Source organism: Canis aureus, chromosome 7 (assembly GCF_053574225.1).
Source record: "Canis aureus isolate CA01 chromosome 7, VMU_Caureus_v.1.0, whole genome shotgun sequence".
Classification (NCBI taxonomy): domain Eukaryota; kingdom Metazoa; phylum Chordata; class Mammalia; order Carnivora; family Canidae; genus Canis; species Canis aureus.
In genome coordinates, this window is record NC_135617.1 from 56564151 (window position 1) to 56588739 (window position 24589).

The 24589-nt window shown below is 36.0% G+C and overlaps 1 protein-coding gene and 1 long non-coding RNA gene across 4 annotated transcripts in view; one reads left to right on the forward strand and one right to left on the reverse strand.

Annotated features, from left to right (window-relative positions):
- The window catches only part of LOC144317411 (patched domain-containing protein 4-like), a 54150-nt gene extending 50443 nt beyond the window's left edge, over positions 1–3707 (forward strand). For both annotated transcript variants that reach the window (XM_077903730.1, XM_077903731.1), the window contains exon 2: positions 2506–3707. In XM_077903730.1, coding sequence (XP_077759856.1) covers positions 2506–3009 — 504 coding nt within the window. In that variant the 3' untranslated portion in view covers positions 3010–3707. The remainder of the gene's footprint in view (positions 1–2505) is intronic.
- The window catches only part of LOC144317412 (uncharacterized), a 58041-nt gene that overhangs the window by 19217 nt on the left and 14235 nt on the right, over positions 1–24589 (reverse strand). For both annotated transcript variants that reach the window (XR_013383412.1, XR_013383413.1), the window contains exon 3: positions 11736–11844. This is a non-coding gene — a long non-coding RNA (uncharacterized LOC144317412). The remainder of the gene's footprint in view (positions 1–11735; positions 11845–24589) is intronic.

The following is a 24589-nucleotide window of genomic DNA, read 5'->3' on the forward strand; positions in this document are numbered from 1 at the left end:
CTCTATATTTTGCTTTCTGTAGAGTTTTGACTTTTGTCCAGACACATTATCAGTGCCCTCTTTGATCCACTATAATCTCCAAATAAGGCCTGAGGGACTCATAAATCTTTGTTCTGCTGCTAAAGATCCCTGAGAAATCTTTTTGATGACAGAAATGAGTAAAGACAGATGGAACTGCACATTCTTAAGTGAATAAATATAGCTTTTAAAATACTTTCTCTTTCAAATAATCGAAAGCACAAGTCAACATCACAGACGGGATTTCAAAGAAGTAGACACAAGGGTGGAGCTAAAAATTATACCAAGCATAAAACAAAAATAAACAAGCCTAATTCAGGAGCAAAAGTGGAGATTATTTAAAGAGTGGAAAGAGCACTTATTCCAGTCTCAGTGCTGGGATAGGATTCCCACTCCTTCTTTAAAGCTCTCCTACCTTTTCTCTTGCAGCTCATCAGAGAAACCCACAGGTTTCAAAACAGGATGCTAGGAACTTCCAGCTGGTATATATATATATATATATATATATATATATATATATATATATATAAAATCTGGAATATATATAATCTGGAATATATTATATATAGTGAATATATATATATATATATACATATGAAGATGGAAAATTTACAAAGATGCCTTAGAAGTGGGAGATTTATCAAGTACAGGAGGGAAGAAACCCCTAATTAAATTCTTATTTAGAAATATAGTACTCATCAGAAGTTGGTCAGGTTGTATTAAATAGAAAAATTGCTTTCATTGAACATGTATGGGGAAAATGGGTATGTGAAGTGACTATGAAATTTATTCCTCACAATTTTTATTAATGATCTTACTAACAGCACTTGTACTTTCTGTAAATTTCTCAAATTTCTTGTGTTTGCAACACACTCTCAAGTATTACAGTTACTTTGGTATACGTTAAAAATACAAATAGGAATAAGGACCTCAGATACAGGTGTCTGGACTAAACCACTTCACATTAACTGTTATACGTGTCTGCCTGAGTAGACAGTGCCTCGCAGTTTTGTGAAAATCACCAGAGTTATCAGACTGTTGGTTTTTTTTATTTATTTATTATTAAAAGATTTTTATTTAAGATTTTTTATTTATTTATTCATGAGATACACACAGAGAGAGAGAGAGAGAGAGAGAGAGAGAGAGGCAGACACAGGCAGAGGGAGAAGCAGTCTCCATGCAGGGTCTCCAGGTCTCGCCCTGGGCTGAAGGCGGCGCTAAACTACTGAGCCACCCGGCTGCCCAGACTGTTGGGTTTATTGCCCTTCTGCACTACCCTTCTAGAAAGGACTGTTTCCTGCTCTGACTATACTTTTCTGTCCTCATGAGATAAAAGTCTTGGTTGATGTAGCAAACGCAAATTCTCCTTAGAGCATAGATTTACCTTTGTGCCTGCATTACACCCAGTACCTGCAGCACATTTTCAATGCTATGCTCCATCTTGCAACCTGCTATTGGGCTCAGTATCACAGCTGACAAGCATTGCCATGGAAGTGAATGACAGTTGTGGCAAAAAGAAAATATCCAAGTTGTTGAAAATTTGGTGATGCCTGTCAGGGATTTCCCTCTGAGTCTTGAGGCACACTGCTTAAAAATTACTCCTCTGAATTAAGCAACTCAGTGTCCACCTTGCGTGTACCTTAAAGAGAAGTGATTACCTCTCTTATAAATGTCCTACTAATATGATCTTGTCTGCTCTACATCATGAGAAATTCTGAAAATCATAATGACTTTTGACAATCCTACCTGAAATCTCATCAGTTTCATTTAGGGGGTTTATCCACTCTGTTCTGTGGGAAAAGGGTCAACCTATGAACTGAGGCAGGTGTTTGAAGGGAACTTTGTAATGAGTGAACAAGGGCTACATCATATTTACAAAGTCTTTCAACACTAGTATATTAATTGGAAAAAGAAAACAAAACAACAGTATCTTCTATTTGTTTTGCAATATTCAGTTGTGCCCCCAGAGTATGGATGTGTGTGTGTGTGTGTGTGTTTGTGTGTTGGTGTAGGTGTGTGTGTTAACCTTGAAAAGTTTAGTGTATATTTATTAAATGAATTATTATTTTAATTTTTGAAATGCTGTTAACTCATGCCATGCTTCACTTTTGGCTGAAACTGAATCATCAACCTTGATCCTGCATAAAGGAGTTATAATAGACTGTTACAGAAGGAAATGGTTGGAATGGAGTATGGATGGGATAAATCAAAATAGTATTTATGTACATTATCCTATGCATGTGGTGAGTCTTGTATAGCTTCATAATACTCTTTGCATCTTTCTAATCCTGATCATCTTGCATGGTATCCCATGACACCCCAAAAAGCTGAATATAAAATCCTAACATGCCACTCCACCCACATCACTTCCACAATTGCAAGAGCCTACCTCTGCCTTTGTTGTGTTCCTTCACTTAGAGTAAGAATCTGTTGTTTGAAATGTGCATCCTCTGCTAACTTTAAGTCTCCCCTCTTTCTATTTTCAAGGATGGGAGGAACAGTTTTATTGGACACCAACTGGGCGGGGTAGTGGAAGTGCCAAACAGCAAGGACCAGCGGGTCAAGTCAGCCAGAGCCATTCAAATCACCTACTACCTCCAAACCTATGGCTCTGCTACCCAAGACCTCATAGGGGAGAAGTGGGAGAATGAGTTCTGTAAGCTCATGAAGAAGCTCCAGGAGGAGCACCAGGACCTGCAGCTCTACTCGTTAGCATCTTTTAGCCTCTGGAGAGACTTTCATAAGACCAGCATCCTGGCCAGGAGCAAGGTCCTGGTAAGCCTTGTGCTGATCCTGACCACAGCCACCCTCTCCAGCTCCATGAAGGACTGTTTGCGCAGCAAGCCCTTTCTGGGCCTCCTGGGGGTGCTCACGGTGTGCATCTCCATTGTCACGGCAGCAGGGATCTTCTTCATCACTGATGGAAAGTACAACTCCACCCTGCTGGGAATCCCATTCTTCGCCATGGGTAACTATCCATCCTTGTGGTAATTGGATTCTTGCCGATTTGGGGCAAGGTAGTACATTTCTTGAATTCTCAGGCAGAAATCTGTTTTAATTTTTCACTGATGTGTCTGTGTGTGATTACATCAAGTTACTTGGGCTAATCTCTGCTTCACCTTATTGGGTCTTTTGGAAATTTTAGGCTGACCAAGTCATCTTCCCATTTATGTTGGGGAATTTAATGCTGTCGGATATTCTAAATTACATAATATAGGAATTCTCTACTCTGGTTTTTCGAAAATTATAGGTCAGGGATTATGGAGATCCAAAACTTACTTTGAATAAATTTTGTGCTTCATATTAATGGACATCTTCAAGTAGTGATGGTGAAGAGTGAGTAGCATAGGATGAAAATTTGAAGAACCACTGATAGATTCTAATCTCAAGGAACTTCTTCATTAATCTTGGTTTATTCATTCATTTCAAAGTTTTTATAGAGAATATACTCCATTTCCCTATCTCCTTATAAATTAAACCTTCCTGCTACCACCTAAAGATGTGTCCCCTAATTTCTTTCATCTCTGGTGAAAACAATTAATGAGCATCCTCAGTCAAGATTGTCCCTTCTTGTAAGTTTTCTCTAAGACATACATAAATGTCTAGAAAATGCTTTGTAAGTGTATGTGTCTGTGTGTCTGTGTGTGTGTGTTCTTGCAAAAAAAAAAAAAATCAAGCCTGGGAAGAAAGATGAGTGATGGCTCAGCAACAAGACTGATGGAATATATCAGAAAAGTCATGATAATGGTGAAATCTGTGGTTCTACAAAAGAGTTCTGTCAGATGTGAAATAATTCCCTGCATGCAGGGAATTGGAGGATGAGCTGTAATAATGGCACCTAGGTGGTGAACTGACATGTGCGGAAGAATCTTCAGCTATACAGTAATTGCTTTTCACTTCCCATACTAAAATCAGTTATAAATTATAGTTTTATTATTAAATAAAAAAGACACAGGTATGTGGTCAGAAGGTCTTCTAGGTGACCTGGGCCCTTTTCGTTTCCACCTTAACAAACATCTTTGAGAATACTGCAAAATGTATTTATGGCATAAGTTGCTGGGGCCAAATTTCTTTATCTGGAAACTTAAGTTCATTGATGTCCCAGTAAATTTATTCATCTCCATAAACCTCAGGTTCCTCTTGTATAAAATAAGGATAATAATTGTATAACTTTCAAAGAATTGTTTTTTGAATGTAGTAGAATATACCTAAAGCTTATAGCATATAGTAAATGCTGTATGTGTATCAAACTTTAAATGCACTGGATTCAACAATAAATAGGAACAGACCTTGGCTTTAAGAAATTGAAAGTCTTCCTGGATTTTGCATATCATTTTTAAATGCATGTTCATCTGGTTAACAAAAAGGTTTTTATTTTTCCTGAAGAACTATATTAAAATCTGTTTGCACCAGTGACAAGGATGAGTCTAGATTTAAGCCATTTATATTTGTTATATTTTTTTGAGCTTGGACTCCTGATTTGAAATAATATAAAATTTGTAAGAATCATTCACTGTGATTCACAAATGAAACATGGCTCATTCAAAAATGACAAATTAGGGACGCCTAGGTGGCTCAGTGGCTCTGCCTTTGGCTCCGGGCGTGAGCCCGGAGTCCCAGGATCGAGTCCCACATCGGGTTTCCTGGAGCCTGCTTCTCCCTCTGCCTATGTCTCTGCCTCTCATGAATAAATAAATAAAATCTTTTTTAAAAATGACAAATTAGATAGCTTAAAACCTACTAGGGCTTTTTCTAAAACTGTGGCAATCTAATTGGTAATGGAAAGATTTATCAGGAAAGCTCTATAATATATAGAATTACATATTCTATACAAATAAGGATAAAAATTGTCTCCAGTGATGTTTAATTGTATTGTAGACACTACCAAATCAAAGTGGTGTTTTCATTCCTTAAGGAAATAATAACACTGGAAGCCACAACACTGAAGAAAGTGCCAGGATTCTGAAACACACATGTTTCTCACTTTTCTTCTGTCTCAGTGACCTTTAAGATCATAAAGCCACACAGCATGGCATGTTTTCCTAGAGCAAAAATCTAGGGAAAACTGTTATTTTTATATAAAAACAAACCTAAATATAAAAAAAAACCTTGGACAGTGTAGGTGCAGATTCTAGGAAGCCTAGTGAATGGTTACTCTTCAGGATACCTAGAATTCAGTCCTTAAAATATTCCGAAATTAACTTTTTTGATATGTACTGAAAACACAACAACAAGAAGCCTATCAATATATACTTATCTAAGATAAGTGGTCCATCAAGAGGGACTTTGTTTGTTTGTAAAATGATCTGTAGTAATAAAGACACCAAGATCAAGAACTAGTGAAATGAAAGGAATATCCCACAGGGCTATGAAATCTGGATTTTCATCCCAGCTTTTCCACTGACTTTTATGTCTTATTGGACAGTTATATATAGTTCTTTTGTCTCAGTTATTTATATATTAGATGAAGGATTTGGACTTTTCAATCTTAAAATTTGAAGATCCTACAATATTATTTATTTCATTTTCAGTTGAAGTTAGAATTCGGTCATTCCTTTATAAAGTCATTTAAGGTTTGTGTTATCTTCCAACCTCTAACTTCCATTCTCCTTTGTTGACTTCCTGTGTGTGTGTGTGCGTGTGCATGTGTGTGTGAGAGAGAGAGAGAGACAGACAGACAGACAGAGAGAGGGGCTTTAGAACAGAAAAACCACAGCATTGCACACAGAGTACAACTCTATGAAGGTAATGAGATGGAACATGTTACTGAGCATCAGTAAGTTGAGTTTGGCAGATACATATCTTCTAGTGGTGCACATGGCATTGGTTGAATGTAGTCCTTTGATTGATTTCAGCTTACATAGTGTCAAAACTGCATAATCTAAAGTTAGTTGAGTATAAGGGGAAGGAGTCCAACTTTTCTGGTAAACCTTTATTTCTATTCCTATCTTCACACAAGGATTTGTTTGAGGTAGTGAGTATTTACTCCAGTGTGCTCCAAGATTCAAACCTTTTATCTTCATCATAACCTATCCCCAAAACTGGATATATTGCTTATCATGTTCTGTTCTTCAGCCATCTTATTTCGGACCACCTATCTTCCTTTTAAACTGTATCTGCTTGTTCATTTTTCTAACCATTCTTCCACTTAATATACCTGGTGCCATTTAGGATGTATATATACTGTACCTTTATATGCTGCATTGTTTAAACCTGTACTAATTTTTATATTTTGTTCAGCTATCCCCATAAGTAAATTTGTGTCTTTCAAATTATATGTTCCAGATTTAGATTTAGAAAAGGAGATGATCATAGGCATATGTGTTATCTCTGTAAAAGTTCTGATAAGGGAAATCCAGACTTATAATAATTTTTGAAAAACACTTAAAATTATCCTATTTAGCTCCAGCTTAACATCTTTTCTCTAAACAAGCATAAACAAGTAAGAATGCCGCTAATTTAATTTATAACTCATTGTCAGCCCTTTTCCCCCCACTCCATTTGCTTTGTGTGAATGTGTTTCCTCTTTCTAGAAAGAGAAATATGGGCTAATAGTACATACAGGCACCAACCTGGCTCCCACTATATCTTGGTGATCTGTGGATAGTTGGCAAAGACATTGGTAGCCTTGGTTTACTATTATTTTACAGTCTATCCTGAGTTTGTTTCATATGCCAAGAGTCTTACTTTAGTCATTGGTGATTTTGACAAGAGCTGCTTTGGGACAGTGCTGAAACTAATTTAAAGAAGTTCAATACAGCTTGGAAAATAGGTAGTGAAGATAGTGAGTAAAGACAGTGGACACATGCACATGATTTCTTTTGTTCAGGTAAACCCAGCATTTCCAGATATGAGACTTTCAATCATTATCTGAAACTGAACTCCATATTCATTTATTTATTAATTCATTCAGATATTTATTGAGCACCTACTATGTTCCAGGTACTTTGGATTCAAGAGTAAAATGTATCAAACAGAACCAGTCAAGTGGTTGTCTGAGTAGATCTCACTTTATAGGCCTGCAAAGGGGGGGGGGCATACAACAATAAACAAATAAGTGGTATAAAGTACAAAAATAAAGCAAGAAAAAGGATAAAGAGCTTTAGTGGTAAGAGAAAAAACTTTTTAAGAAAAAAAATAATAAATTGAAGTAGAGAGCTAAATGAAGTAAAGTAGCCATGTGGCAATCTGAGAAAAGAGTATCTCTGACAAAGAGAACTATATGTGCAAAGTCTTTTAGAAGGACCTCTCTTGGTGAAGTTGAGGAAGCCCAAGAAAAAGAGTGTGGCTGGAGCACAGTGGGCAACTGTCTGGGGTATTATTAGATGGAGGTAGGGAGATGGTAGAGAATTAAGTCATGTAGAGCAGTGAGAAGTTAATACTTTTTTTTCTAAGAATTTATTTATTTATTTGAGAGAGAGAGAGAGAGCCGAGGGAGTTGAAGAGGTAGAGGGAGAGAATCTCCAGCAGACTCCCCACTGAGCACAGACCAAAGGGGCATAATCCCATGACCCTGAGATCATGACCTAAGCCAAAATCAGGAGTCCAACACTCAATGAACTGAGCCACCCAGAACCCCCAGAAAACTTAATACCTTAGATGGAAAGATATCTGAAGCATTTGAAACAGGAGTGTGATCTGTCTTATGTTTTAAAGGCATCTTTGGCTACAACATGGAAATTAGTCTGTAAAGGAGTAAGAATGGTTATAGGGAGACATGTAAGAGGTTATTACAAAAATCCATGGGCTATCATGGTGATGATTTGAAATACCATGGGAGCAGAGACAGTGGCAAAAAAGGATTGGACTCAGCATATGTGTTTGAAAATAAAATTTGTAAGATTTGCTATAGGACTGGATATGGTATGTAAGAAAAAGAGGAGTCTAGGATGACCCCCAAGCTTTGAGGACTGAATAACTAATAGAAAGCAGTTGCCATTTTTGTCATAGGGAGATTATGATAGAAATAAGTTGGGGAGGAAAATATTAAGAGTTTACTTTTCTATTTGGTATGTTAGATATACCTATTAAGCACCCAAGTGGGAAAATGTGGAATTAGCTATATAAGACAGTTTGTAGATCAGGTGCAGAAGTAAAATCTTAAGCTAGAACTGGAAATATAAATTTTGTATATATCATGGCATAGCTAATAATGAAATCCATGGGATCTGATAAGATCAACTAGAACAATAAATACAGATAGAAAAGAGAATTCAGAGTTATCTGAGCCCTGGAACATTCCAATGCTTAGAGTTTGGGAAGATGAAGATGCTCAGAAAATGACATGAAGAAGGATGAGGTAGTTAGATGGTAAGGGAGTCAAAAGAGAATAGTGTCCCAGCAGCCAAGTAAAGAAGGTGTTTTCTGAAGCAGTTAGAGACCAGGTGTTCCAAAAGCTGCTAAGAAGTTATGTCCAGGGACGCCTGTGTGGCTCAGCAGTTAAGCATCTGCCTTCAGCCCAGGGCTTGATCCTGGAGTTCCAGGATTGAGTTCCACATCAGGCTTCCTGCATGGAGCCTGCTTCTCTCTCTGCCTATGTCTCTGCCTCTTTCTCTCTGTGTCTCTAATGAATAAATAAATAAATAATCTTTTTTCTTAAAAAAAAAAAAAAAGAAGTTGTGTCCAATGAGAACTGAAAATTGGTCATTGGATTTAATAATTTGAAGGTCATTGGTGATCTTTGACAAGAGTTGCTCTGGAGGAGTGCTGAGGATAATTTAAAGAGATTCAATAGAGCTTGGAGGATGAGAAGCGAAAACAGTGAGTAATTATAATTTTTCCAAGGAGTTTTGCATCACAGAGAAACAATGATTGTATGCTATTTGTGATGCACAGCAAAGAAGGCTTCATAGTAAAGCAGAGATAGAAAGAAACTGCAAAAGCAATGTCATTCAGTAGGAGAGATGGGACTGGATTCAGAGCATAACTAGAGTCATTGACTTTATATAAGAGCATAGACAGCTCATCTACAGTTAAGAAAAGAGAAGGCAAAATATATGGACAGATACAGATAGACTGGTACATGTGGGGGTGGGAGCAGGTGGAAATTCTCTTATGTGGCTTCAACTTTGTCAGTAAAATATGAAGCAAGCCATCAGTGAGAATAAATTTGGGGAAGGAGGTGTTGATTTGAGGAAAGTGAAGAGAGTTTAAAAGAGTCACTTTGGAAACTGGAGAACAAATTAAAGAAAAGTTAGGTGAACAGCTAAGAAGCACAAGGACCCACTTATATATAGTTTATGTTCATGAATTTAAAAAACAAATCCATTCAGCATTATTGCTGAGTCACTACATCCCTCCCCCCACCCTCCCCGCCACCCCAGCCGTGGATAGCTGCTTGGGTTAGAGATGAGTAGGCATTGACATGAATTTAACTGAGAAAAAATTCCTGGGGAAAAAAACGCAGCAGATTTATAGTATATGCAAAAGAGTGACTATGATGACAGGTCATGAAAATTGTACTAGTTAGGGTCAGCTAAACCATGTTGCAATAACAAATAATGCCTTAAACATAGATAAACACAACAAAGATTTATTTTTTGCTTATACTGCATTTTAGTGTGGGTCAGGAAGCTTTCTTTGGGAACTTTCTTCCAGCAGAGATTCAGGGATCTAGGATACCTCTATGATGCAACATCTTGTCTTCTCTGAGTTTGCAATCCCAGCTACGTACACAGAAAAGAGAGTAGAGAAACCACACCTACTTATAACTACATTATACTCAAAGTTATAGAGTTACTTATCATCATTTTCTATTGGCCAGAACTACACATATGGCCATAAGCTAACTCAAGGAAGTATGGGAAATGTAGGAGAGTAAATGGATTATTCATTGTGTATCAACAATGTCTCCCACATAAACTAAGCCAAACAATAAAGACAATGATTTCTTCCCATTGTCATCATAGTGAAAAACTGGTAGGGTCAAAATATTATGTATTTTTGTGAGGTCAGAAAATTATTTTAGGTTGAAGTCTATCTAGTTATCTATTGCTGTATCCAAATACCACAAGAATTAGTAGTGTAAAACAAATATTTTATTATGTTCATGGGTACTGTGGCTCAATAATTTGGAATGGGCACAGTGAGGTCAGTTTTTCCCATCTCCACAATGCCTAGAGCCTCAGCTGAGGGTAGAATGTTCAAAGGCTGGAGCAGCTGAGGCCAAAACAGCAACTTCTAAGATGCTTTCTTTGCTCACATGGCTGGTACCATGTCTGGGATTTCTGAAGGAGAATCTCAGCTGGGAATTTTGAACATTGCATCTGAATGTGCCCTGTCTAATATGATATTCTCATGGTTAGTCAGGTTTCTTATATGGAGACTCAGGGCTCCAAGCAAAAGTGTTTCAAGAGAGCAAAGCAAAAAATGCTGGCCTAGATACAGAAGTTGCACAGCATCATATCAACCATATTCTACTGACTGTGTGCCAGTCACAAAAGCTAGCCCAGGCTCAAGAGCAGGATAGTGGGATTCCACCTCCTGCGACAGTGGCAAAGGGTTGAGAGAGAGGCAAAGTCACATTGCAGAACATGTGGAATGGGAGCTACTGTTCTGGCCATCTTTGGAAAATGCAATCTGCTACCCAGTCTTAACGTAAGAAGCTGGAAAGGAAAGAGATGAATTCTAGAGATGCTTGATCAAAAGGTTTTGAGAAGAGATCATTACTTTTGAAAGTGACAATGATTTGCTCATTTTGAGCTGGAAGACAAATGTAGAATTGGGGACATTATGAGTTCAAAAGACCAAGAGGTCTAAATATAGAATGGATTTTCCCTGTGAAATTTGAATCCATGAAAAATTATGACAAGACTTGTAATGGCCACTGACACACAAAGAGTTCCATGTTAAATCTTTAGCAAAGGAGAAAAATTGATCCTGATGTCTGTAAATTAATGCTCAAAAAAAGAATAATTTGTATAGTACATGATCTACATTCAAAGGAGTAGGTGTTTTTAAGGAAGACAAACAACCTCTTTGACTCTCCATGGGGTACAGGATAGCACCAATAAAATTTCCAGGTCCAATAGCACAGGAGGAGTGGGAGGTCAAAGTGACTTCAACTGGAAAGAGGCAGGAAAGCAGTGTACTCAGGGGATGGCAAGCTTTTATTAAAACAAGAAGCTAAAGATTATATTTGGGGAAGGGATTTTGGAGGTAGAGAATCTTAGTGATGACAGACCGGGTTCCAGAGGACAGGAGAAGGATGAGAGGGATGAGGATACGGTCGGATGAGGGAATGTACAGAACTGTGTAGGAATGAGAGTCTCTAGCAAAGCCCTGGGAATCCTGGGCCTTTGTGATTGCTTGGTGAGGGGAAGTGTATGACCTGATTGCAGTACCAATGGTCCCACCTGGGAGAGTCATTCTGTTATAAGTCAGATCATATCACTTATCTGCCCCAAATCCTATAATAGCTTCCCATCTAAACCAATTTAATGGACATAAACATTCAGTGATCTGCAAAGGCCCAACAAAACTGGCATCTGCTACCCTCTGACCACAGGTTCAACTGGTCTCTCTCTCTACACCTGGAATGCTGTTCCTCAGACATCTGCAGACTTGTTTCCTTACCTCCTGAAGATTTTATACAGATGTCACCTTCTTCATAGGGACTCTCCTGGCCACTCTGCCCCAAATCACTTCACCATGCTTCCCATCTCCCTCTCTGTTTCATTTCTCCTTAGAGCTCATCATTAATATACAATATAGTTTACCTTTGGATTTGTTCTCTGTCTCCCATCAATGGAACATAAGTCCCAAAAGAATGTAAATTTTCATTTTTCCATTTGCTGCTTTTCTCCAGTACTTCAAACGGTACTTGTCCTAGGGCAGGCATTCAATAAACATATGTGGAATTAATGAATGGTCTCCCAGTGTTTCTCAAATGGGTTATGATCTATTAGATTCACCAAATCAATTTAGTGTGTCATGATCCACATTTATATTTCACTTAAGGGAAAAAAAGAAAATAGAAAGGAATAAGAAATATCAGATGGCATTGCACATAGTCAAGTGTTATTGCATCATACTTTTGTATGTGTATAATAGATCACAATGTAAGATGCTTTCCCTAATGTGAGCCACAGTCAAAATTTTTAGAACTAATGTCTTAAGCAGATCATGATGATAGGTGGGGATTTATTGATGGGGAGGCAAAGGGGAGAACTCATCAAAAGTGTATACAGCTGCTTCTCTGGGTTGGTTCTGTAGGAGGCAGTATCAGGACTTAGGAAGGGAAAGGTTTTGCCAGGGGACTTAAGGTGTTACTTCCTGGGAACTGCTACTTCCCCAGACAAGAACCAGCATAGTGTTTAGCACACAACAAGATCTCTAAGACTTGATGGTTGGCTAAAGGTTTTTTAATGATTATGTTATGGTATTGGAAATATTTCTCAGTAAACTGGTTTTACCACAGGGCCTGTTTTACAGCCATCAAAAGCCTTCCCAAAGTAACTCATTGCTGGAAAAGACAGGACCTATTACTATGACATCAAGAATGTTCAGTTGGAGCTATTTCTCAGCCCCATTAATTGCAGCCTCCCTGCTTTTAGTAATTAACTGTTACTTCCTTTGGGAAAAGGTTGGCCAATGATGTAAATATATCCCTATGCTTATGACTCAGAGTCAGTAAACTTGAAGTCCAGTTCAGTCCCTGCCTCTTGTCTGCTAGGTGACTTCTCCCTGAGCCTCCCACGTTTTCTCTTTCATAAGATAAGGAAGTTGGACTGATTGGTCTTTACATCACTTCCACCTTTATTCTTTAATCAAGGTTTCATTTGACACTTAGAGTAAATGTCATTTTATTTTCTGGAATTCGGATTCATTGGGGGCTAGAATGGGTCTACTTAACATCTTTTCCAGTGTCTAGTGCAAAGAGTCCATAGTAGGCATTTTGCAAACATTGACTTATTGATGGCTTTTGTGACTGTTAGAAGTCATAGAGCAAGAAAAGTCCGAGCTTTTGGTTCTTTTCAGCTTAGCTATTTTAATGTCCCTATTTTTTTCTCTTATTCATTAGTTCTAATTTTCTTATATTGATATGTGTTCTTCTTTTGTGGCTTTTGAAATGGACTTTCTGGAACAGAAATATCTAATACGTTAAAACATTGTTTCACTAATTGGTTTCTGTAGACCTTTTAAAGGATGTGGGGAGGGAGTAGATTTTGGCATAACAAGTAAAAAGTCAAATTTTATGTCAAGAATTTCAGGTAATATTGAATAGTATGTACTTTTTATTGTATACACTGTCCAACATTAGTAGTAATTATATCCTGACTCCTTAAGATTCTGCATTTTCTTTGGAATCCACCTCCATCTATTGCACTTTTTAGTACAAACAAGCTTCCTCCACTGGTAGTTGGAGTTTTGGAATGAGGAAGAGTACTATTACATAACACAATTTTACTCAGAGTGAGAAGCATATGGACTCATTTTGGTGGGACTGTTTATCTCAAGGGTAGCTGATGTTACTTTAGACTTTTAAAATGGAAAGATTTGTAAATATGCCTCATGCTGCCTAATATGCTCTGCTCTTGCTTTTTACCTCTTAAATCAGATAGTGAATCAGTCTTGAGTATTTAAGCAGCTAGGGAAATATGAAAGGCAACAATTTATTCATCATATGCTAGAATTATTACTATGTCAGATACTATTGCTTCTCCAGCATGGACATCTAAGCCTTCCTCAAATACATCTCTATCACAAGCAACCTGAGCTATCCTCATTAATTGAAGTTGACTTGACTGTCATGTCAGAACATTCCAGGAAAAAATATTCCTAATGCCCAAAAGCTACAATTAGCAACCAGATTTGGGATTTTCTGCAGTGCTACAGCAACGTAAATGCTGCAATTTAAGCTAGAAACTTAAAAAATAAAATAAAATAAATAAATGAACTAGAAATTTGAATGGTGAAACTGCATTCAGACTCATGCCATCACTTTTCTGAGGGAAAATAAAGTCCCATCCAGAAAAAAAATCGTTTGAAAATTGGACACTTACTTTCTAAATTCAATTCTTTTCACATCCAGTCACCTAACAAAACAGGACAATTAGCAGAGAAAAATGAGAAAATGCCTCTGTTGATTTGAGGATGCTAGTGGCAAGCCTGAGGCTTATAAGAGTGGAAGAACTCCTGTGCACTGATTCCTACCTGCCTTCCTAGAACAATGTGGCTTATGTATGCATCAAATATATGTGTCTTAGTGGTTGGTCTCTTTTGTAATGATAGAGCCATCTCTTCATCCAGACCAATGCGAAACTATTATTCAAGCTTCAGTTTATGAATCCCACTGTGTACTCTTAGAGAAGTTATAATCCTGGATTTAAATTTCATAGAAAGAATATGCTGCTATTTCTCCTACTGCTTTCTCACATTGATTTGGCCTACATGGAATAAGACTGAGTCTTGGAAAAAAAAAAAAAAACTGAGTCTTGGACAGGGATATTTCTCGTGATTGTTTACAGAGAGTGGGAAATCCTAAATTAAATACTGTATTTCATCATATAAATCAACAAAATATTAGTTAAGAATATTTCCTAATAGCATTTGAGATGATATAATAAAAAGTATGATAAACCATAATAGTCAATGATACATACCAAACAATGAAGAAAAGGAAATAATTTTATCACAAAGAAGTGGGTATAGGAATAGGTTTGTCAAGCTCAAAAACAACTGCCATTTATTTTACCAGAAAAAGATGGGTTTATTCAGGAATAAAAGAGAATTGCAATCTAGACAACCAACCTGTGGCAAAACTGTGAGCAAGTCCTGGAAACAAAGAAAAGGTACACTTTTTAAGGAGAAAAGTATAAGTTGGGAAGGCTGTTATAAACTAAAGTCCATTGGAGTACGCTATGAGTTGGAATCATGGTGACTTTTCACCCACTGAACTGTGGAGAAGGAGCAGATGAAAGCATTTCTTTCTTTAGAAGGCATAGAAAAGTAGTATCCATGCACAAGGCCAAGTCTACCTCTTCCTGTTGGGTCTGCAATTGAGTCAGTGGTAAGATATGAGAGTTCTGAAACCTAACCATCTCCATTTTAGTGAGGTTTCTCATTACGAATTTTCACAGATTAAGCTACTCTTTAGCAGGAAAAGGAGGAAAGAAGAAAGAAGAAAGAAGAAAGAAAAAAGAAAAAGAAAGAAAGAAAGAAAGAAAGAAAGAAAGAAAGAAAGAAAGAAAGAAAGAAGAAAGAAGAAAGAAAGAAAGAAAGAAAGAAAGAAAGAAAGAAAGAAAGAAAGAAAGAAAGAAAGAAAGAAAGAAAGAAAGAAAAAGAGAGAGAGAGAGGGAGGGAGGGAGAGAGGGAGGGAGGAAGGAAAAGGAAACAGGAGGGTTAAATGGGTCATTTCACTGAATGAAAACAAATCAAGATCACACATACACAAAAGGAGAGACTGTAGATTTTTGGGGTGAGGTTGTGATGACTATAATAAGGACTCATTATAATACTTAAGAGTAAATTAATGGATTCACTCTATAATTCTGTTACCTTTCCCTTCCTTTCCTATGTCTTGGCCAAAGGTCAATACAACTTTATGTACTTCATTGTTTTGGCACAATGTTTCAAAAATAATAAGTACTCAATAATTATTTCTGGAATGAATGACTTGTAATTTGCTAGCTCACAGCAAAGATAAAGGTTAACTTTTTAGAAACAGATATAAAGCTGTATAAAATTTTATGTGTTCTTTTAAAATTGGGGGAATAATGATTTTTAAACAAAGTCATTGAAAATGGCTATGTAATGAGGGGATTTTGGATTTCCACATATAAGAATTTAGTCTAAGTGTTATATCATTTTTTTTGGTGCTTCATGCAACTTAAAAGTATTCCCATGGCCTTTTTTGTCATGAAGATGGTTTCTTTATTTTCCCAGAGATACGTGGGTAGCTGTTTCTATTAAATAAGGAAATAAAGTAACCAGAACTGTTCTCAAGTCTGTATGTATGAAGCTAAGATCAGAACCTGTATTATTTAATTTTTTTCTCGCAGATTCCTTGACTCTATTGACTGTTCTCAAACTGAGCCCTGGTGACTCCTTGGTATGTGTGAGGACTATGGGTCTTGGCGAAACACTGAGCCAGCAAAACTCCTGGCTATTCCTTCCTGCTTCTGACAATGCACTTTACTCTGATATTTTTACATGACAAGTTACCATAAAGATTCAATTTGAGGATAAATCTTTGTGGATTAAAAAACAAAAAACAAATGTTTGAAAACTTCCAGTTCTGTACCATTCCATAGTGCCTCCTTCATAACATAATGGAAGGCTGAAACAAAACTTGAGATGAACTAAATTTATTTTGCAGCCTGGGTGGCTTTGCTTTGATCAACTGTTATATCCACATATTTCCTGTAGTTATTTTATCGAAGTATTTCTAGAAGTGTGATTTCTACTTAAGACTATAACTTTCTCTCCTATAGACAAGTTAACCTATTTTTAAGATGCAGAAAATCCAAAGGGATGGAGGCAATGAGGTTGTATGGTTGCCAAAGGAAACTGAGTGAGACTGCCAACAGACTCCAAAGGGGTAGAATTATTTGTAATTTTACTGTATTCTGGGGTTATAATGTCTGTCTTACAGGTCAAGAAATTGTATTGTAAAGGCACAGTGGGAAAACTAGACTTTCAATGAAAGAATCCCATTAACTAAGTTGACAAGAGATAATATTAGCCAAAATCTCTGTTCTGGTAATGTTTCCCAAAAAAAAAAAAAAAAAAAAAAAAACGGTCTACATATATCCAAGGCTTTCTTTTCTCAAGATATATAAGAAAGGCCAATTCTTACTCAGAAGGCTTTGTGATGAGCATAAATTAAAACACAATGATATCTGATGAATTTGAATGTTGCCAAATTGCCCACCCATGCCTTCTAGATTTGGTGTCATTCTTCCCTGGAAAGTATTGTGTACACAGTACAGATATTCACATTGTTGGACCTTATTCGATGTTGGCTACCTCCTTTGGTTGGTAAGCTTTATCTATATGATGATTCAATATCACTGACTCTGCTAGTAAATGAATTAAATAAATAGTGTTTCTGTTGGGACTAGAAATAATCTGTGGATTATTTATTGATCAGATAAGTTTAGTCCTCAGAGCTTCACCTCCTTTTTATGTTTTCCAAGTGTTTGAGGTTCATCCCTCTGTTCCCCCGTGAACTTTCCATGATATATTTTTGGGTGTGCTATTTATTCCAGTCTGTTTATTCCTTTGCCCATTCTGCTAATTCTTTCTAATCCTACCCTGAAAGATGAAAACCCTAAAGCAGTAACACATTATGTGAGGATTCCTATATTCCCCCATCCTACCCAAACACCATTACCAACATACCATCTGCTTACTCAGCTTAGCACTGCTGTGTTTCTATAGCAGTCTGGCCAGGGAAGAAATGCCTGTCAAAGGAAACCCATGGGCTTCATCTCTATGAGCTTCTAATTCCAATCTCCTTCACATTGTTTGCTCTAACCAAAACCAAACACAAAGGCCATTTCTTGTCTCATGCTGCTCCTTTGTCCAGATATTTCCTTGTATATATCTTCCTTGTTCTGATCCTCAAGGCTTAAATGTCTCCTGCTCTGTGGCATTTTTAATTGACTTCAAACCCAAGAATGAATGGTTTCCGTTTTTGCTTCTCTGTACCCTTGTTTACATGCCTATCTTCAATTCTATCCTAGGCTGCAAAGCCTTCATTAGAAAGGATCAACTTACTGTTTTTGTATCTTCAGCAACTAGTGATGGGAAGGAAGTACAATGTAGGAAGTAATTTAGAATTCTTTTCAGACCGACTGAATGAAGGCCATCTCTGCCATATTGGCCCACTGTACATAACTGGTCATTGCCCTGAGTTCCTCGCATAGCACTTGTTCTGGTTATTCTGATTCCCCATCATCACCAACACATTTTCTTCTCTATCCTTCTCTTCTCTGATCTTTGCTCTAAATGGCAGACTCCAATGGACTGCTGCACTGAGGCTCCCCTGTCCTCTGGCTTTGCATTGAGTTTGGCCAATAAAAGGCATGACCAGGAGATGGTAAGACAGAAAGAGAAATATGTCAAGGTCTTTCTTTCCTGCTCCTTCCCTCTCCACTTTGGCACTATTTCTCTGACAACTTTACCTTCTGACAGGCAGCCACTCCTTATCTACAACTGTTACTGGACTTCTGTACCATTTCCTCCCTTTATTCCTTAGACTTAAAAGTGGTAACTTTTAAGAGCTTCCTGCTCTTGATAATCTCTAGATACCTCAACATCCCTTATTTTTGGCTCTACCCATATGTTTGTAAGTCTCTCAATTAAAGTCTTTATATTTATACCATGAGGGATTTCTATGTCCTTCCAAGCCTCTCAGTCTCTTGCTAGATACCATATAGGCACCCAATATCTTGCCAGATCTAAAGTTCCCCCCACTCCGCCCCAAAGTCCAGCTGTCTGCCTCAATCTGCTGCCTAACTCTTGCCAACCAACCTTCTTCAAGAGCACTGGATCCAACTCCTGGCCATCAGTGGGTCTAGGAGCAGTCTGTATTGCCTACCTAAACTTGATTATCATCAGTGGGAGGCATAGACACTTGCTGCTATATTTGGCCAGTCATTCTGGACATCTTATGTTCACAATGTTCTGTGGACATTGCACACTGCATTTCTATTTAGAGGCCAGTCTTGTGTCAGGATTCATTTCTCTTATTTTTATAATTTCTGTATATTCATATAATTCTTTGTTTTCTCCAACAATTCAAAGTCTTGAGGCATATAAGCTTCCTAAGAAGATGTATTTTTGTACCCTACACGGCTATTTTGATACACGTCCTTTGAGAAAGACCCTAAAGAAGAATTTTCAAATATACAGGTTTTAACCTTGATAAAACTTGGGGTTAGCATTAATAGAGGGTATGCCCTCCATGAAGCAAGAATTAGAAATTATTTAATTGGAGAATTCTGTATCATCATAATCATATTTAGGTCACAAGGGCTATTTTCTTCCTTGTACCTAGTTTAAGCTAAAAGTAGTTTGATATAAAATTGTTGCCTTACAGTCAGATTTTCCAAATATATATAAAAAGAGGCTTCCTGTCCTTGTTTTGTGCCATGGTACTTGTGCTTTTGCAACTGAAAATAGCATTGGCGCTCTTTCCTGGCACATTACACTGCAAGCTTCCATCTAATTTGCTGTCCATACTCACCCTGAAGTCCTTTTAAGCATTGCTGCTTTCCAAGTATTTCCTTTCCATTGAGTATCCATGTCTCACTTTTCACAAAGCTATTCATTTTCCATTTTCACGGTTGACACATACCCTTCTAACAATGTCTTCTCTCTTATAAACCCTATTTTATATTTCTGAGTAGTAGGTTTTTTTTTCATTTTTTCCTTATTTCAAAAAAAGTGTATATTATAGGAAAACATTGCAAGAGAAAGTATAAAACCACCATCCAGAGATAACTGATAAAAATTTCAAGTTTATCTTTTGACTATATCTCTGTATCTATTGATAAATATGTAGATCTTTACAACCAGGCTACATTTTATCATTATATATATATATATATATATATATATATATATATAATTATATTATATTATTATATATAATATAGCCTGCTTTTTCATTTAGTAAATTAAGAATTTCCATGCATGCAGAAACTGTATAAAACCTGTATGTATACTATTTTTACTAATATTTTTGTGTTAACACTGGTGTAACTACTGCTCAGATTAAGAAATAGAATGCCACCAACATTCTTAAAGCCTCTTGAATTTCTTTGTCTAATCACACCTACCCCCCTTGTGATAACCATTATCCTGACTTTTAAGGTAATGAGCTCTTAGCTTTTCTTTGTAGTTTCATCCATGTTAGAGTGTGCATACAAATATATATTTTATTATATTTTCTTGGTGAACTAAATATTTTATCAGTATAAGCTGATTTTCCATCTCTAGAAATGGTTTTGCTTTAAAATCTATTTTCTGATATTAATGTAGCTCATCAGAATCTTTTTTGCTCATATTTATTAAGTATATTTTACTGTTTTTTTGGATCAACATTTCTGTTTTTTCAGGTTTCCATATATATTGTGTAAATTGCAGATCATTAAATGTGGAGATTCTTCCAGCCTAATGATTTCTATCTTTTAGCTGAAGAACTTAATCTCTTCAATACCTTTAATACAATTTCATATGTCTTCAGATTTAATAAATCTACCATTTTATTTTGTGCTTTCTGTTTGTCTCAGATGGCCCACATATTTCTATCAATATATATATTCCTTTTTTACTTTCTTTTTACCATCTTTTGGACTGAATTCGGATATTTTATTATTTCATTTTTTCTCTCTGCAAATTTGAGAATTAAATGTATGCTTCCAATTTTGTGAGTCCTCTAGAAATTACAGTATTTATACTTAATTTACCAAAATCTAAAATTTACTAAAACTTTCATTTGTCTTTCTTATGGAAAAAATAAGGAGATCACATAAACTCCATTGAACCCCTCTGACTTCTGTGTTATTTCTGTCCAATCTTTAATTCTGATGTTATTATGTAACCTTATAATAACTTCTTCATATAGTTCATGATCCTTTATTTTTACCCACATATCTACTGCTTTTTTATTATTATTTCTTTTTGCATCTTAAACCTTTTATCTGAAATCTCTTTTTTCTTTATAACAGACATTGTTTAGTATATTCAAAGATGTTCTGTTAGTGAATAACTCTGGGTTTTTTTGTTTGTTCGTTTTTCTGAGTGTGTCTTTTTTCCTTGATATTTGAAAGTTATCTTTGCTGGGTATAGAATTATTTTACTACATTGAAGATGATGATTCTCCATCAATTTTATTCTATTATTTTTTATTGTTTTTTCCCCTGACTGCTTTTAAGACTTCTTTTTATCTTTGGATTTCTGTAGTTTCACTAGAATATATCAACATGTGCTTTGTATTTGTTTCACTGACAATTCTCCGAACTGCTTGATTTCATGGATTTCATTAAAAAAAAACTGCCAGGCTTTTATCTATTGAAATATTACTTTTATGTTATTCTTTTTTCTTGCTCTTGAACTCCAATCAAACATATTTTCTAATTCACATGTCTCTTACCCTCCTTTTTGTATTTTCCCTTCATCTCTCTGTGCTCCATTCTGAATAATGTCTTCTATTTAATAGAATAATTTACTAATTTTCTCTTTTGCTGCATGCCTGGTCTGAATGTTTGTGTCCCCTGCAAACTCATATGTTGAAATCTTAACCACCAAGGTAATGTTCAGTATTACTCTTATTACCAGGGGTAGAAGGCAGAGCCCTCATGATTGGTGCTAGTACCCTTCTCACAAACATCTCAGAGAACTTGCTCTTCCCCTCTACCATGTGAGGGACACAATGTAAAGGGACCACCTATGAACTAACAATTATTCTCTCCAGACACCAGATCTCCCAGTACCATGATCTTGGACTTTCCCATCTCCAGAGCTGTAAGATATAAATGTTTGTGGCTTATAAACCACCCATTTTATGGTTTTTTTGTTATAGTAGCCTGAGTAGACTGAAACACTGCACCTAGAATGTTGCTGAAATACCCATTAAATTTTAAATGTTTATTATTGGATTTCTTAAGATTTCTATAAGTTTGATTTAATTCTTCTCTGAGTCTCCTATGTCTAAGTCTGTTTACTGTTATCTGAATTACTTTCAAGGTCATATATATTTTAAAACAGTAAGCATAATGTAAGCTTTTTAGAACCATTCTGTTATCCAAGGTCTCCATCACTCTTCTGCTGTCTATTATTTATACAGGTCTTAAGTCAACCACCTTGTTTTCTTGTGTGCCTAGTTATTTATGAGTGTGTGGTAGGCATTATTATTGAAAAAAATCATGGATCTTTTCATATTCCTGTGATGGCATTCTTTCTTCCAAAGGGGCTCTGTGTTTGTGTTTGTATCCATCTAGCCTTGCGCCTGGGGACACTACTAATTGGACACCATCTCAAATATAGTTCATAGCTTGAGGTTCCCTGCTCCACTCAGACTATGATGTCCAATTTATAAATATACACAGACTCATCTATAAACACAACTTTTAAGATTTTTTTTCCTTTTTATTTTTCTTCTCCTGCTGTGCTCAGCACAGATAAAATCATCTGCTCTGTGACTTGGAATAAGAGGTAGTAGTTAGTTCTAGTATATCATTGCTTTGAATCTGTGGCCTTTGAGGTCCCAGCTTGAGGTGGCGAAGGTGTCTCAGTAAAACATCTCACTTTGCAGAGCCCATAGAATAGAACCTCTGTTTCTTCCCATCCCTTCCAGCTACTGACCTGAAGCCCAAGGGTGCAGTATTATTAAATTAATTAATTAATAAAATCACTCGAGGAATAAATGGAATTCCTATGAAATTCTGCTTATTACTCTAGGTTCAGTCTTGCCCCTAAAATGTGCCTTAAAGTTCTCCATTATTTTTGCAGCTATTTCTTGATTTTTCAGATGATGTGCTTTATTTTTTATACATTATTTTCTTATTTTCAGCTAACAGGTTAATCCAAATAACAATCTTGTAATATGAGGAATCCAAAGCAGCTGCAGTATTACTTTTATTTCCTGGATATAATTCTGGGCTCTGTTTGTAAGCCATCATCTTCTGAATATTTTCTTGATGTATATGTGTTGTATATTTAATATTAACTGCCTTCTAACTCAAATTTACCTTTTACATAATTTTTTAGGTAGTGATTTGCTCATTATCTTCAATTTCTAATTCAATAGATAATATTTAAATACAAATTTTTTCAAGCTTGCTTTTACTATAGGCCAATTATTAGTTTTCCTTTGAAATATTGTCATTTCCTTCTGAAAGGAAAGGGTTAGCAACCACAACAACTTTAATATTAATGTAGAAGTAAATTCTTCAAAATACAAGGTGCAATAGAATAACTTTTATCTAGAGTGTGACACCACCACATCATCAATGTGGAGTATGTGCTTAAACAAATGCTTTTCCTTTGCAAGGACTAAATTCTCATGTCCAAATGTAGAATGTTGAAAAGATACTAACCACTATATTACTAAACTATATTGGTGATCCTACCATACAACTTGATATATATATTATGAAAGAAAACAAAAATAATTCTCATGGTGATTCTTAGAGCTTACAGTTCCAAAATATCATTCTTTGTAGTATTCCAGGTTCTAGCTTGATTAAACGGGATTGAGAGAAAGGGTAATACAGCTCTACTAGGCAAAAGAGATCCAGTGGTTTGATAATGGTAAGGTATAAAGAAATTCTTGTAAAACAAATGAAGATAGTCAAGAGCAGCATACATAAATCCTTATCAAAAGGCTCTGAATACAAATACCTCATAGAAAAGCTGCTTACAATTGTATGTGCAATAGACATAGGACAATAGAGAATGGTGGGACTTGTCATCAGGTGATCAATACACTGCATTGAAATGTAATGCTTAGAAATGCATTACCTATGTAAGACACTTCTGCAAGCCAAACTGTGTGGTCAGGGAGTCAGGAAAAGGAACAAAGGAGATTGAATAATAATTAAAGTGTATTCAGCACTTAGAATGTCCCAATGATAATAACTTACAGGTATTAATTTACTTAATGTTCAAAATAATCCATTAAAGGAATGTTTTATAGATCAGAACAATGAGAAAGAATTTTGATAATTGGCCAAAGGTCCTATTAGATAGTATGTGATGGTGGTAGAGCACAAACACAGGAGCTGTGACTCACCTAAGCTCTCTATCACTAAGCATATTGCTGTTCCATGTCTTTGTGGGTATTAAACTAATTAATGTTTTAAAAATAAAACTAATTCTGTACCAGATTCTCTCAAAACTCAGATATATTTCTCATCTGATCAAAGGAAATGTATATTTAATATTAAGATTATTATATATTATATAATTATATTATAATATTTATATTATAATATTATAATATATTATATATTTTATAATATAATATTATATATTATATATTATAATATTATATTATAGAACCTCTGTTTCCTCCCATCCCTTCTGGTATATATAATAATAATATACGGGATCCCTGGGTGGCGCAGCGGTTTGGCGCCTGCCTTTGGCTCAGGGCGTGATCCTGGAGACCCGGGATCGAATCCCACATCGGGCTCCTGGTGCATGGAGCCTGCTTCTCCCTCTGCCTGTGTCTCTGCCTCTCTCTCTCTCTCTCTGTGACTATCATAAATAAATAAAAATTAAAATAATAATAATAATAATAATAATACATTATTATATATACATATATATAATTGCCCAGTTTAATATAGATTGAAATTTACCATGAGGCCTTCCTTATTTGGCCTCTGATCAGAAATAATTTAGATACTGAAAAATAAAGCAAGCCAAAAGAGCAAATGACATTTGAAAAAGAAAAATTCACCTCAATGTAAAATAACATCACCACAGGTTATTTTCACAATTTAGGCTCCATGGATATTGTTAAAAATATCAGTGTATTTGAATGAAAATCTTTGAAATGTTAAGCTTTCTATGCCTTAAAAGAACAGTGAAAAATAGAGCACACCAATAAAAAGTT